Raw genomic sequence first — 16,365 nt, 5'->3', positions numbered from 1 at the left:
AGGCCCATTCCCCCTCCCTCTCATGTTCTCCGTACCCACAGACCGTCTTCCGTTTCCTCAATCTTTCTGTCCCCGTGTCCCCACAAATAGGCTACAAATGCACAGCTAAGAAGTCTGCATATATCAAGCATGTAGACCTGGTAATACAAATTGCACATCAAAATTGAATGCAACCTGCAAACACACAAGCTTACGTAGACATACTCAGTGTGTTTAGTCTAACAAATGTCTTAAAGCCCAAAGATGCTTGAATTCATTTAATTATTTATCAATACAATTACAACCACAGGATTGCAAATAAACCCAGGAAACAAATAGTTTCTAGAATTACTACTTCTAATGAAGACCTATTTCCAAATTGAAGCTATGAACAGTAGAAAAAGCCGCATGATTACTTCACCGATGATAAGTTCCAAACAATATTTAAGCAAAATGTGTGAAGCTTCAATGTGATGGGTGATAGGGGAGGCTGGACAAGACACGTTTAGAAGCATTTTACAACCAAATGCAGTGTTCTTAAAAGTATTTTTAATGAGTTAGTTTAGCAAACTACTCCTGCACGTTGTTGTTGTTTTCAATTAATTTCAATAATTGACCTTGGTGGAGCTGCATCGTTTGTATTTAATTGTAGAATGGAAGCTTGAACAGAAGGTTAGCCTTAACAGTTTTTATACACTGAGTGATACAGCTGCAACTCAATAGTAATCAGTTCTTATGAAGTGATTAATAGTCCTTGTGAACCACGAAATGCACAGTTTATACATTGTTCCTCAAAAAGCTTGGCAGAGTACTGAGTTAATGTTGATGCCAACGGACAGTGAAAGTGAACATGGTGTGTGTGGACAGGTGTGCACCTTGTTGGAGGCCATCTCGCTGACTGAGCGGTGGGTCTGAATGGTCTCCAACTGGTCCAGACACCAGTCCAGTTCATCCAGAGTCTCCCGGGCCATCTGCTGGTATGTCTCCTCTGGGTAGGACAGACAATGTACAAACAGTGATGACCTGATAGAATATCCTTTATTTAAAATGACCTGTGGCTGTAAAGGCCCTGTAGTTCGGTAAGTTAGTGGACACAAATTATAAAAAATGTGTATGCATTTACATACTTCAACTAGTAATGCAAATGTGTAAAAATAAAACTTGACAACAAGTGAAATTATTTGTGTTTTCTTATGTGGTTACATTGTTTTTTAATCAGTATGTTTGTAAGCAGAGTAAAACAGGTAAATATTTTAAATTATGATCAGCTGAACACAGATTCAAAACATATCAGTCTAAACTTGATTGACAGGTCTAAATGTGTGTATTCCCACTAGACAACAATCATAGGTTATTTGTGTTTTCTAGGACTGTAGAATTGATTTCCTATCAGTAACATGTATTAACACTGTAAAGTGGACCTATATTTTAATTATGATTAGCTATGAGTTACATAAAAAGTACAGGTCATTTTAACATACATACAAAATTAGATGACTAAATTTAAGTTTTTAATTAATTCTGATATTAAAATATCAGAAATATTTAAAAACTGATGTATTTCTCATTCTTAAATACTCCCTTTATTTATTTTTTAAACTTTATTTTATAAAAACAGAAATCACTTGGGGAAATAGCATCCAGGAAATAAAGATGTCTGCACACTGATTGTGCTTTGTATAAACAAAACAGGGCTCAATTTGAAATCAGCTTATAGTAAAAAATATCTATATAATGCATGCACACATACCAATTGGACAGATTCTGTGATTTTAATGTGATCTCTAATATTAATTGTTTAGTTAAAACTAAACGCAAATATTCATGTCAGACATGTTACACTTGAAGCATCAAATGAAGCTTTGCATACATGTCCTTCATAGATCTAGGAGTAAAAAGGAATTCGACTCTCGCAGCATCGGCTTTGGGTATACTTTTAACACGAATATCTTTAGTAGCTTTAGCATCATATGTTGAGTAATATAAGAACTATACAATCGCATTAAATGTAACCTACTGTATGTAGCACAGTTAACTTAAAAAAATCAGCCATAATAGCCACATGATGTTCCGTAGTGTTCTACAGCCTTAGTATGTCCATACAGCCGTGTAAGGGGACTGTGGGACTCTTTGGACTAAGAGTTTTAATTAGCTGAGGACATACCAGAGAGTGTAGCTTGAGGAACAGTGGGTTGGCTTGTCACTGGTGACCTCCTGTGGACAAACACATCATTACATCAGAGTGAGAACCACACGCTGCTTCCCCCTGCTGTGGTTGAACACACATTCAGCATTACAGGATGAGGCAACAAAAGGCATGGCTCACAGAGGGGGAATACATATTTTTATGTACAGTATGTCATTCATTTATATGTCCGTAAAAAGAGACCAATGGAAACTGCATGTCACAATTATTCTAATATTGAATAAAACTGCAATGTGGGAATTGTTAAAAATGCATAAAAATACCCTTGTTTCATTTAAAATATTCAAGTATCTAAAAATAGTCAAAGACAAAGCCTTAGCTCTGCTCTCTTTTCAAGAAGCCTTCGTGGATTCATAATTGTGTAGTAAGGAAGGCATTTTCAGGGCACAACACTGAATAATTATAGATGCTGATAATTCTGTGGTGCATTGCTTTATATATCATATTGACATGGTGCTAAAAGCATGTCAATTTAAGCTCATTCTATCTGCTGCATTACAACAAAGAATAATTTTAGTGTTATTGACCGTCTCCATCGTCTCAGTATAGAGACAGAGTCAGGGACACACATCTGAGGCATGATGTTCTCTGCACTCAGTCCTCAGCCAACGAATTGGAGAGATGCCAAACAATGCAGATCATATTTTCCTTGAGCACAGCTTGACAATCACAAACTGGTTTAATCATGATGACAAAAGTGTTTCCCCACGGGAGCAAGGAGACCTTAGCAAAAACACACACTGCAAACTAAGCAGACAGTCGTGACGAGTGGAAGTGGAGGGACGGGGTGTTTGACAGCATGATACTGACTTGTTAGTGGGTGTTGTGACATTGGCGAGGATGGTGAAGTTGCTTCTTACAGTTCGTAGGCTGGCCAACACCTGGGGGATGGATGGACAGCGTAGGAGGGAGAGGAGGAGGAGGGAGGGAACAGGAGGGAGGGGGACAAGTTCACTGCACTAATTAATCACCTTTTCTAGTCATTTACAGCAATTACAACATGTCAGAAAAGTAGCACAAGGAAAACATACCTGAGCAAAAGGGGTTACGATCATGTCTTCGGCGTGCCTGCAGGACAGAAGATGAAAACAGAAAACAGCCGAATGAGATGAATGTGAGGGGTTTTGGCAGCTGAGGCACTCGGTACACAAGCAGTGTTTGTATGAGAGGCTGTATCTGTGAGCTAGATGTTTATAATGACCTATGTTGATCTTAACAGACGACTAGTTCTGAGAAACACCAATGGAAGGTTTTGTCTGTGCTAAACTTACTGAAAAACAAGCCGGGAAACAGAGAACAACAATTAATGTTAAAAGGATTCATCAGGATATTATTAGCATAATCATTGCATAATTTTAATGTGTTGATCGGTATAATGTGCAGTTACTGTGTGTGTGTGTGTGTGTGTGTGTGTGTATATGTGTGTGCATGCATGGTCACTGCAGGTTTAAGAAACATTTTTAAATGCTGTTTTATGTTCTGCTACAGGATGGATTCAGGATGATGGCCTCATGCTTACCCCTCACTGTTGATGGAGGAGTTGCGTGACATGGTTTTGGGGGACGTGTCGTAGTCTGAGTCTGAGCGGTACAGGAAGGACTCCCTGCGCTGGCTCTGGGGGAAAGAAGGGTGGAGCACCAACCCAGGACTCGCCTGCGAATCCATGGGACTGCGGCCTGGCGAGGGACCATTCTCAGAATCGAAGCTGAATAGTTTGAGAGGACAGGAAGGAAATTGCTTTTTTACATTTGTTAGCTACATTTCTGTTTGTTTTGCAGCTGCTTCTTTTATCTCACAGACAAGATGAGCCTTAACATCCAAACCCAAGCCAAAGAGTCCATCCTCCTGTAGTGTTTCTTGTTTGGGAGAGAGAAAGTTGAAGAAGAAGATATGTGAAAGATGCTATAGCATGAACCTATGCAGCTCTGACTCTGATGTGCCGTTGGATTGGCAGACTGCCACCGGGCTGCCCTGAGAATAACACTTTACTGACAAGTCATTTTATTTTAAGTGAGCAAAATGAGCCACATCAACTTCAGCGTCTCTCTGGGCTAAAGCTGTCTGTCTGAAGACATGAGTGATAACACAAAGTACACTTACACGTTGTAAGACTGCTTATACGTATCATCAGGAAACATCAGCAAGCAAGGAAAAAAAAACAGATATACAGTATAACATCTAACCCAAAACTATTCTGCCAGCAGATCACTGATTAACATTAAACCAAAAATACGAGGCTGAAACTAATCTTTTTTCAAGGACGATCATAGTCAAATGAGACAGGGCAACATGTTTAACTGGGCTGTTACTAGAGCATTGTACATTTTTTTTTTCTTTCGGATACCATCTTATCTGGCAATATTTGTGAAAAGTATACGGCTTGAATTATTTATCAGGTATGTTATACACTAAAACTGCTACAGAACTTCAGTTACACCTCCGATATAAGATATACTGGGTAGTAATTTGAATCTATAATTGTCTCTTTCAAACTGCAGTCAAGTGCTGGGATGACAGGGACAGATGGGGAAGCAGGTTGCAGTGTAGCAGCAGAATCAATTTTTAATGTTGGATAACTTTTATCTCCACAACACCACCCCACTTCTCCGAAACTTCTCAAACTTTGTCATCAAATCAGTTGTGAACAGTTTTCAGTTTGACTTCTAAAATTAAGAGTGAAGTGTGATATTTTTAGAATTTACTTTAAATTGGCCAACTCCTCTTCCCCAGAAGGCTTTGTGAATGTGGCTACAGATCAAATTATCATTAAAGAAGTTTCCCCGGTAATGAAAAACACATCAAAACGTCTGCCAGGGGGACCTCTGCAAGCTGCACATGCTAATCCCCGTTTGTTTTTGTTTATTGCAAACTTTGAGAGTAATTATGAGACATTCTGAATTTCAGCAAATCCCAAAATCTAATCCATCTGACTATGGTTATTAGAATGTCTGCATGGAATAATTTACTCTGACATCTTCTTTTGGAAGTTACATTACAAACGATGTGCACATCTCATATGAACTGATGCAGAACAATCACAAATGACTTAAGCCTCTTTTTAACAGAACTAGAGAGACGTTGGTGAGGACCTGGTCAAATTAGAGATCAGCAGCTTGGATGCAGAACGGTACCTGCAAATACAGTGAGATGAGCGTCTGCGCTCCTGAATGCTCCGGTTCAGTTTCATGCGTCGAAACAGAACAGCGCCCCCGTGTCCTCGAAATTGAAAGCCCGGTGACACAGGTGAGGTGAGAGAGGGCGCAGGAGGTGGACCCTCAGGACTCTCCCACAACCTCAGCTGTCGTGTCAGCTTCCTGTGACTCATCGCTGGCAGCTCTGGCCCTGGTGGAGCCGACCAGTTAAAGAAAACTCCCCCAGCCTCCACTCAAATCTGTCTGTCTTGCTCTGTTTGGCTTTCTCCCTCCCACGTAGTCCCCCTCATCGACTTTTTTAGTGCGTCGACTCACGTCTCAGGCAGACAGAACTGCAGCCCCTGCCGTACGTTGTGCAAAGTGTTTGCAATCCAGAGCTGGTCTATTAACACAGGCCTGATCCTCCCTTTAGTCCTGCTCTCCCATGTGTCTCATGCCTGAGGAGTCAAAGTGCATCAACATGCACATCCTGGCTCTGGATGCTTGAACTCCATCTTCCCCCTTCACTCATCCTCGGCCTGTGCAGGTTTGTTTGAGGTTTGTCTGATCCTCCCAGAGAGCTCTTCTGATATTTCACCACCTCAGTTCTGCATGCTGCTGCTGGGACCAGCCAGCCCGAACTGGACCTCTGTCCCCACCTGGCCTTTAGGTTGCTGTGGCTGCCGTCTCACATTCACAAACTCTCGAAACACCCGGGCTGCAAAAACAACTTCATGTTGTATCTGTTACTTTGTATCTTTTTCTCTCCTCCTCCTCCTCCTCCCTATACATGCATGTGCTGTCACTGTCCTTATCTTACTGCTCGCAGTTCCTCTGCAGCAACAGGAAGGCTGATCAGTTAGAGTAACAGACAACAGGGGCTAGAGTAGAGCAACACACAGAGGCTGTGTAATGAGGATTTGAAGGGAAGTTAGAAAATAACCCAGGAAGAGGAGTAGAGAGGAGAGAAAAAATGCAGGGGGAAACGGGTTGACTCAAAACCCTGTGTAAATGTTTACATGTTCTACCAAAGAGCGTGCAAGGTTTGCACCCAAAACATTTCTTATTTTGACATCAACCGCCTTGCTCACCAACAGCACTTTCCATGGACTTTAAATGTAAAAAGACACAGTGCTACCTTAATATTCTCCATGAGCAACAATTAGACCATGAAAAAGCTTTCATACTAGATGCATCAGGTCAACCACAAGTAATTCAGTGATGACATCAGAGATAGCAATGTTAGACAGCCTCAAGCCGGAGTTTTTTTGTTTTGTTTTTACATTCAGCCTACATGGTTTCTCAACAACAAACTGCAATTCAAAAATGCAGAAAAATTTGACTGCATTGTTAATTAAAACTATGTTGGATCTATTGAACCACTGCAGGTATCATGTTTGCAGGCAGCCCCTTAGGTGTTATTATTATGAGGAGGGTTATTACTTTAATAATAGAAGATATAGATTACCAGCATTGTCACCAACATATTACTGTAACGCACAAAATTACCAAATCGGAATTTGGAAACAACACTGTTGCCAGCTGTGGCAATTTCCTTTTGAGAGAACTAAAGTACTAGTGAGCAAGTTATACATGGGAATTTATCAGTAATGATTGCGTTAAAGTTGTGCAACTTTACGCATCACATTCTTGTGGCACTGTCTAATATTCCACAAATTCACAAAGTTATTGTAGTAACTTAACTGAGAAATTAAACTGTTTACGCATAGCTGAAGATGAGTAATGGATGGAATATGCACAAAAACATACCTTTCACAGTAATATAATGATCAACCAACCAATCGGAATATAAGAGTAATATAGAGGTATTGTTGTTGTATGTTGTTTTGTAGTGATAAGATTTTCTAGTCATTTTAATACCTGTACTGTAGGTGAAAGTTAAAAAAATCAGTAAGAAGGGATCATACTTCCCAGCATCACATCTTAATTTCTGCTCGTCTAAGTGGAAATCTCACTCCAAACACTTTTGATTTGTTGGTGTTGGCTAACTTTTAGTCAGTGTTTGGAATACAGATGGGACATTTTAAATTGTGTGTGTGTGTGTGTGTGTGTGTGTGTGTGTGTGTGTGTGTGTGTGTGTGTGTGTGTGTGTGTGTGTGTGTGTGTGTGTGTGTGAGAGAGAGAGAGAAGGGCCTATCTGTTTGACAATCTGCATTTGTGTGTTTATTTGCAACTATTGCAAAACACAAAGAGGAAAGATGTTTAAGCTTTGCGTGTCCCAATTTGAATATACACTATGCACATAACAAATGAGAGCACCAGTGAGACAACTTGTAAATAGTATCTGTTTTTCCCTCAGCCTCTTTCTGCAAGAGCAGCTCACAAACAAAAAAAAACAAGCAAAACCTGCTGCATGAATTCAGTGTTCCACCTTTCAGCAGGCAGCATAAAGCCAGAGCACAGCGAAGAACACAGTAGAAGATAAGATGCCTTGTCAAGCTGTTTCCTCCTCTTCTCCTGCCTTCCACATTCAGTAGCGTACCTTTTCTTCTGAGTCTCACTTTTTCCTCCCTTCTTTTCCCGGTAGAGAGTAACTATTGTTTGTTAAGGACGCAATGGGAATGGATGGTGGCACTTGTCTTGGAAAGTTGATTATATAAAGGCCTCACATAAAGCCTGTGTGAACAGTGCCTTTCAAAGACAAACTTTGGAACAATGTCAAGAATTCATATTCACATGACAGTCACTATTGTAATCCCTGGAGAGCTGATGAGGAGACAATTATTCTAGCTCCTATTAAACACACGAGTCCCAGCTCAATAAAAGCTGGTGAAACCTCTCAAAGTGACTCATGCGCACATGTGGACAGCCACACACACACACACACACACACACACACAAAACACCCCCCCATGTTGCACTTAGGCGCACACATAAAGATGAGCATTAACTCTGAAGCTCTTTTGTTTTTACTCACACAGTATAAAAAGGCAAACTAGACACACACAGTATGTACACAGGGTGATTATAAGCCGAGCTGAGGGCAGCTCTCTTGGTTTCATTATGTGAAAGCAGAGTCCTTGGATTGTATTTCTGTGGACAATGACATGATGATCAGAGGTTTCAGAGGGAAGGGTATTTGTTTCAGCTGAGTGACTCCTTCTTATGGAAGATAACAAACCGTCTCTGTCGCGGTAGAAAGGAGCACATTAAAACTGCTGTCTCTCATTCAGTCCTGCTACCTGAACCGCTTCACTCTGTTAACTAACCGGAGCTCTGTGACGCACGCCAAACAGACCTATGGTAATAGAAATGTTAACAGCGCAAATCCTTTTGCAAGACAGAGGGATGTGGTCGCTGTGTGAAACTCATTTATCAAATGTGCAGTAGCTGTGTAACATCAAGCTGAATTGGATTTTAAGAAAGATATCTTACACACCTGTATTACTGTGGTATTAATGTGGTTATTAAATTAGAACGATGCATCTTCTTACAGAGAGTCCTTGTTTGCAGAATAAGCTGGGAAAATTGAACTATTCAGCAGTAGCGCTTCATTTTCTCTCTGCTCTACACATTTCTTCAACAAAAAGGGGAGCTTGATTTCATATCATTAATACAGCAGGCTTCAAAGGGCTTTGGAGCTCTGAGTCAATGCAGAGATTAGTTTAATTAAACCTACAAGTCCATATGAGAGTGTAGAGGAGATTCACATTCATCCCCTTCATTGACCCTCTCGTTCAATCGATTATTCAGTAACAAACATCACAAGGAAGCCCCCGAATGTAGCATGCTGCCACATCAACATTTTACAAAGTCTGGTTGGTGTCAGCTTTCCTTTCCCTCCATCACACTGTATGGTACTACTTTTAATCTGCCCTCTCTGAGGGGATGAGCCAACTTTCATTCATTTAAGCTACTTAAAAAAAAAATACACACCCAGTCAATCTCTCCGCCACCACCTTTTTTCATCCTCTTCAGTTCACTAAGTTAATGATTAACCAGCCTGAGTCCATCAGCCTCTCTCTCCCCATGAGACCCACGCACACACACACACACACCGAGTCCATACTCTCTGCTCAGTGAAGAATGACAGTTATTTCCTGCCTCCGCTTCCTCCTTTGCCAAGCAAGCACAGATGCTTATTTCCACGTGCAATTTCAACCCCCCTCTGTACACCCCCCACCCACCCATGAGATGTGCCTCACCCAGGCATTTAGCACCTGGCTGATTGCTACCAATGTGGGGGTGGTGTTGGGGGGAGTTGAAGGGAAGAGAAGCAGCCTTTTGCAAATTGGTAAAGGCTGCTACTTTTATAGGTTGACCATATAATCACAGCTGTACTCTATTGCTGCAGTTGAATCATCTACGGATCTATGGAGCACATTAGGTTTGTTTTTTTATTATGAAGTACTCTCAGGCTGGGGCATGCTGTTAGGGCAACATGCCAGTAACTGACACGTCTCAAATGACATGTCCAGAGCAGGCTTGCCATCTCTCAGGCAATCACAAGAGAGATAGAAAGACAGAGGCATGCTCAAGAGGCACATTTTAAAGTCGACATTTCCAGTACGATGAACAAGAAGCAGAAGCTTTGAAGGCAAAGTGCTGGCGCCATGCCGCATGGGCAATTAAGAGGTCATCTGGCCACTGGAGCTTCACAGAGCCAGGATGGGAATAATATGACATACATGGAGGAGGGGAAAATACAACAATGTGACAGTGATATGTTGGTCAGTAGTCACACTGTAAAATGGGATTTTCTTCTACTAACTCCTTGGAATTAGATCAAATATTAGTCATCCAATCACAACCACATCCTCTGTGTAATATCAAACTGAATTTGATTTTAAGAAAGCAATCGTACACACATGTATGACTGTGGTACTAATGTGGTTATTAAATTAGAATGAAGCATCTTCTTGCAGAGTCCTTGTGTGCAGAACAAGCTGGGAAAGTTTAACTCAAGCTTCGTGACTTCTTGCGACGTGGCGACTGAACAATCAATAAATTCATCAATTCTGTTATGCAAGAAACATCATCATCTTACTAGCAAATTTCCGAGTATACATTGCATTTGAGTTAAAACTCTCCAAAAACCCTTCCGTTACCCATTTTGAATACACACAGTTGCATGATGGAGGTTAAGTATTTTCGTGCATGCATGAAAACTCAGATGAGTGAGTCAGAGATATTTTCTCAGATAAAAATAAAAAAGTGAGAACCCCGATGAAAATTGAAATCCACTTCAGCCCCTACCCCCACACTCAGTTTATAACTCAGCAAAGCCGCAGAGAGATCTACATTTCAAAAATAAAACTGGATTGAATGTCGCTGTGCACAGTATCAAAAAAACTATAATCATTACCGTTCATGGAGTATTACAACAAGTCAATTAAAACTGAAAATTCCTACATTACAACACTGGCCAAACAGAACAAACCCATTTACTTGTTAATTTAACACAGAATGTAAATGGCTGGTAATTTGATTTTACAGCCCAGACGTCCCTCAGAGCTACCCCATCGGCTGCCCCGTCCCTGTTTGCCCCCCAATTGTCTGCTTCAGGTCTAGCCTCTCCCACCTATCCATCGCTCTGCTGCGCTGTAGTCAGATCACAGAGTTGGGGATTACATCAGATTATCCTGCCCACAGGATCACCTGGCCGAACACGGAGAGCCGGCCTCAGCTTCTGAAAGGGCAGAAGACATGCCTTTCAGGAAGAATCTAGAGGGATTGGCCGCAATCGCACACCTGGCAAATGCCACAGGAAAGGGATTTATTTTATGGTATACACTAGACAGGATAATCAGCCTTTATTCCGCTGAGCAACAGGCCCTCCACACTGTGAAAGGACAGCCACGGCCAGCCCATTTAATCTATTAATGCACTGTACAAAATAAATTCTACCCATATTGAGTGATTCACATTAGACACACAAAGCTCTTAGCATGGTGTTTTCTTTCACCTGAGGAATTTGGGCTCCGTCCCTCTGTGGATTGCCTTACACCCTACATTCTTCGAAACCCACCAGAGGCGTCTGCCACTTTACATCACCATCAGCAGATCTCTGAACTCCCACAAACTCACAGGAGTCTCTCCTCAGGTGGAGACTGACGCCTTCTGCCACTTTTGTGTCTGCTTCACGGGTTTGCTCCATTTTCAACTCTGTTTAAATACAACTTTGTAACCTGGCCTACAGCACAGCTCACGACTGTTGTATGTTACATTTAAATTGCAATAATACAGTGGAGTGATTATAGGCCAATCACGCTTTTTTGTTGTTGTTGATTCTTTATCTCGAAAACATAGAATTTGATTTGAAACAGTGAGGTTAAAAATAGGGCTCCTAGCTTTAATATCAGGGTGTTTACATAGACGTCAGGCCAACAGTGTAGAAAATTACCTTTTTGGGGGGGGGTCAGATGACACAAAGTAATTCAACTAGTCAGAAATAACATTCATGTTTTACATTTGGATGCAATCCCTTGCAGCTCATAGTGTAACTCTCTGCCCGGCCTGTACTGCAGCCATCTTTACTTCTTGCTTGTTTTGCGGCCTTTGCGCCTTCAATCTGGTCTTCAGGAAGTACAACACATGCTCAGTTGAACTGAGTTCAGATGACTGTCCTGGCTAATCAAGACTGGTTCACTGCTTGAACATAAACAATCATTGGTCTGCATGTTTAGGGTCATTATCCTGCTGTAATGTTGGAAAATTTGTATGCAAGGAGCTACAAATCTTAACAGACACTGCCTTGGAGTAAAGCCAAAGAAATGAAAAACCTCTTCCCAACTGCTCTGTCTCTGCAAACTATATTTTGCTGTTGTGTGTTGCATTTTTGCAGCGTGTATTAGAAACAGGGGGTCACAAGTTCAGCACAGCTGGTATTTATTTCAGTTGCGCGCTGTCTCTCGTGTCACCTATCCATCAGTGTTTCTGCCTGTTAGATGGTCTTTCTCGCTTTCTCTACTTTCTAAACTGCAAAATGATTAATTACAAAGGAGATTGGGCACACCCAACTCCAGCAGGAACTCATCTCTCTCCTGCTTCTTCCTCTTCCCTTCACTCCTCATCCTTGCCCCACAGGAGCTCCCTGCTCTTTTATATGTAAATCCGCCTTGTGATCCCAGAGGCCGTTTACTGTGAAAGGTAAGTATTTAAGAATCAAGACTCCCAACAAACAACCAGCTCTTTTTATAACCAGAGTTTCATTTCCCAAATATCAGGGGGGATAACCAAAGAAACTGTTTGTTTAATGAGCATTGTTACTCATTGGTAAGTTTGTGTTACAGGAGCTCCACTGTATTTCTCCTCCCCTCTGCTGTTGTAGAGACTGAGGCTGGGTTAAACAGATGGATCCGCTGACACGGAGAACCATCCTAAGAGATGACAGATGGAGAGACATGTTCAATTGGTGCTCAGTTTAGTTTCTTCCACTCTCATCCAGATAAATTAGGAGTTGAGAGACAAACTCCTTGACGCGGAATTCTGCAGCAGAGAAAGCACTAGATTGATATGGATTTGCTTTTGATGTTTAATTGAGTTTCTCAGAGAGGAGATGTTAGCAGATGTGGGTGTAATGGAAAAAAGGAATAGGGGTCAACAAGATCAAAGCCAGCTGAATTATGCTCAATGAATGAGATTTTAAGTGCACTGACCAGCATTCCTACAAATTAGAATTAGTGCACATTGTGGAGCAGAAATGATTAGGAAAGAAACGGCAGAGAGAAGCTGGAAATGTGATCGAGCTGGACTATAGAAATTATAGCCCTGGCGTCTCTACTATACCGCCAAATCCATAAACCTCCCTCCCCAACAAACCCACACAAGGAGCGGTATTTTTAGCGCATCACACTATCTCTGAGATGGAGCGCGTAACTCCCTCTCTGCAGGCTGTGGCTGCTGGGCCTCTTTTATTTGAATCCAGTCTAGAGAGAGATGAAGCGAGAGAGAGCGAGAAGTGTGAGTCATCCAGAGCTACCTTTGTGTCACCATCTATCTATCTATCTATCTATCTATCTATCTATCTATGTATCTAACCCTGTGTGTTTCATAGCCTAAGAATCAACATATTTATTCTTTAATTTTAAATTCTGTCACATTTAATCCAATCTCGAAGTGAAATGCAGACTAATAATCAGTCTTGGCATTCAATTCGTCACACATATTCCACAGCACAAAGATGGTTGGCTGGTATTACCCTAGAATGATAGATAATTACTTATATAATGTGAGGCAAAAACAAATGCTGGGCAGGGTGCAGCTGAGTGAGAAAGCATACAAGGTTGATTTGCACACACAGTGAAATGGTCCATTTAGCTTGATGCTCTGGCTCTGACTTTGTATTGTAATGCATTCATGTTGTAGCTGAACAAAAGTGAGTGCACTGTGGAATTGCTTCCCCCTTGTGCACATTGTTGTATTGTCCACATATTTAACCCCTTGTAAAGCAGTCCTATACACTAAGAAAGTGTTTTTAAAAGTCTTAAGTTAGTCCCAACTGGTGAATACGACTAGAAAAACAACCAGCACAATGAAGCAAAACCAATTTTACTTTTACAAAAGCCCATAGCTATAGCCATAGCCACCCAAAGCTATTCATAAACTTTGGGTGAATATGTTTGCAGATACAAGCAGACGAAATTAGGTTCCCTCAACCTCACACTTAGAAAGACATCCGGATGGAGCTTGGACGAGAGCCACTGACTCAAAAGGAGCATGGTGAGGTGGTTCGACCATCTGATCAATATGCTTTCACCCTTTGGAGTTCTGCAACAGGTATGAGACCCCGGGGTAGACCCAGAACAAGCTGGAGAGATTGTATCTCTTATCTGGCTCGGGAGTGCATTGGCATCCCGCCAGGAAGAGCTGGGCAATGGTTGTTTCCCTTATACCCTGTTTTCCTTAAAAAAAACAATACAAACAACAATACAGTTATTTTTTGATGAGGTTCCACAAATTACTTGTTTAGGGAAAGATCATATAATAAAGGGTAGCCGCTAGCTCACCCGGTAAGAGTGTGCACCCCATGTAGGCTGAGTCCTGTCATGTTTTGTCAATGATGATATTCATGGCAGACTGAGAGCTCTAATGCTCTGAGAGCAGTGAGTATGAACCACACCAGGAACCCCAAAACAGTGAGCTGAAAAATGCAATAAAGCAGAGTCAAGAGATAATTTTCAAGCAACCCCTTTTACATCACAGTCATTGTATTCATATTAGTTCAAGCTGCTTAAATTACTTTATTAGTTTTTAATAACACATACTAAAATGCATAGGGATTTATATAACTACTACTGACTAAGGAGTATACCCTAAAAAAAATGAAATACATGTAAGTACCGTATATTACATCACTGGAGACCAAATCTAGCTACCATAAATGTAACAAGGACAATTAGCAAAAGTGTACTCCAATTATTGCTGTTATAATAGGCATTAACTATGAGAATCATAGTAGCATGAGAACAATAAGAAAATCTGTGATATCATCCTGAAGATAGCAATTAGATCATTAGTGATAACAGGGCAGGATTATTTGCCCCAGTGCCATTGCCTTCCAGCAGGGCAGCAAATGTGACATGCTTGTCTGATGAGTCATACTGTACAGTATGTCTTTCATTTTTATTCATTTGTCATATAATTGCTTCCCATCCCTTGTATTCACTTTGAGTGAATACAAGTGAGTTATTTAGCGTAATCCTTTTATGTTTAGACGCCTTTGAGCATTGTACGAGAGATATGTTTAAGTTTGTCACGTAGTTTGGTTAGATAATGTTTAGCACACATCACGTCACGTAACGCCTTTTCAGCATCTGTCTGACTATTCTGTTACATTTGATCCAGTGGTCACACTGGAGAGGTTGCTGTTTTGACTATGCTAAATAAAAGCTAAGAGACATGTCAACAAAACTGTAAAAGATGGATACATTTTGTTTTTAGTTGCAGTGCTGTTTATCCGTTCTCCTGTTGCCTTTTTTCATGCCCTTCTTTATATGTTTTTCTGTTCCATTGACCACTGAAGAATGTGTTCTTAAAATGAGTCTTAGAGGGGCAGATGATGTTGATAATGTTGTGTTCGCCTACTATTGGAAACAGAAGCAGGAGATGAATAACAGATTTTGAACAGAGAATTGAGTCAACCTGGGGAGCCAAGAGCTCCCTAGCTGGTAGCAAAATGATGGAGGAAGAAGCTGCGAATGGGGGCAAACGGCGTGGTAGAAAAGGCAGGCCGAGTCTAGCAAACCGTTTCCAAAACATCAGAGTCTGGGAATATGGGCTGTGAAAATCAGCAGTATGTCCAAACAGAATGGATGTCTCCCACTCTGCATGTCCCCAGACACTTTCTGTCTCACAAAAGCTTTCGCACAAGCACATGCTCACATGAAGACATTCAGCCACGCTAGCTGTGCCAGTGCAGCTCTGCAGTGAAACTCCTTTCACAGATCAGAATTTGACAAAAGTATTGCACAAGAGGATAACTATCACTTTTACACTGGCAGCTACAGAAGGCCTCATGTGCGTGATATGGAAACTGCTGGAAGAGTCAGGAAGCAAAGTGGAGGAAATTAATGAGGATTTCAAGCCAGCAGTTACTGGAGCCTCGTGACCTCACAACATTATGGTGACAAATGCTTTACCATCATGATGAACACATCTTTAGGAGCCATACCCTGGGGGTTGCAAAATGAGGACATGACACACACACACACACACACACACACACACACACACGTCTTTCATGTTATTTCTCTCTTGCTGCCTTCACATAAACACACATACATGTACACAAACACACACTGACATACTGATGCTCAACCAAATGTAGAAGAAGCCACACTCAATATCTTCCTTTTACATATTGAAATCCAGAATGGAAACTGAAATTAAGCTCAATAAAACACTGGGGGCTGAAGCTGGTTTGGTTTAATCTCATTACACTGAAAGCCTGAGGCCTCTCTTCCACTATTTATAGCACCTTGAGAGAGAGGAGGGCCGACATTCATGTACACAACATCATGGCTTGTGCAACTGTGGCCGCCAGTAGCAAGGGACACGACCAATCGCAGACAAGTCTTGCGTCAAATT

At 41.3% G+C, this 16,365-nt stretch overlaps 1 protein-coding gene across 2 annotated transcripts in view; it reads right to left on the bottom strand.

Annotated features, from left to right (window-relative positions):
* pde4a (phosphodiesterase 4A, cAMP-specific) overlaps positions 1-16,365 on the bottom strand; it is a 39,400-nt gene that overhangs the window by 11,210 nt on the left and 11,825 nt on the right. Inside the window, exons 1-6 of one of the 2 annotated variants that reach the window (XM_034894198.1) lie at positions 5,317-6,047; positions 3,705-3,890; positions 3,217-3,253; positions 2,996-3,066; positions 2,144-2,193; positions 855-967 (exon numbers count right to left, since the gene is read on the bottom strand). In XM_034894198.1, the coding sequence (XP_034750089.1) occupies positions 855-967; positions 2,144-2,193; positions 2,996-3,066; positions 3,217-3,253; positions 3,705-3,890; positions 5,317-5,510 (651 nt within the window). In that variant the 5' untranslated portion in view covers positions 5,511-6,047. Of the gene's footprint in view, positions 1-854; positions 968-2,143; positions 2,194-2,995; positions 3,067-3,216; positions 3,254-3,704; positions 3,891-5,316; positions 6,048-16,365 lie in introns of those variants that run through there. The other variant, XM_034894197.1, reaches the window with a different exon arrangement.

Source organism: Etheostoma cragini, chromosome 15 (assembly GCF_013103735.1).
Source record: "Etheostoma cragini isolate CJK2018 chromosome 15, CSU_Ecrag_1.0, whole genome shotgun sequence".
NCBI lineage: Eukaryota > Metazoa > Chordata > Actinopteri > Perciformes > Percidae > Etheostoma > Etheostoma cragini.
This window is presented reverse-complemented; position numbering and strand designations above follow the sequence as displayed.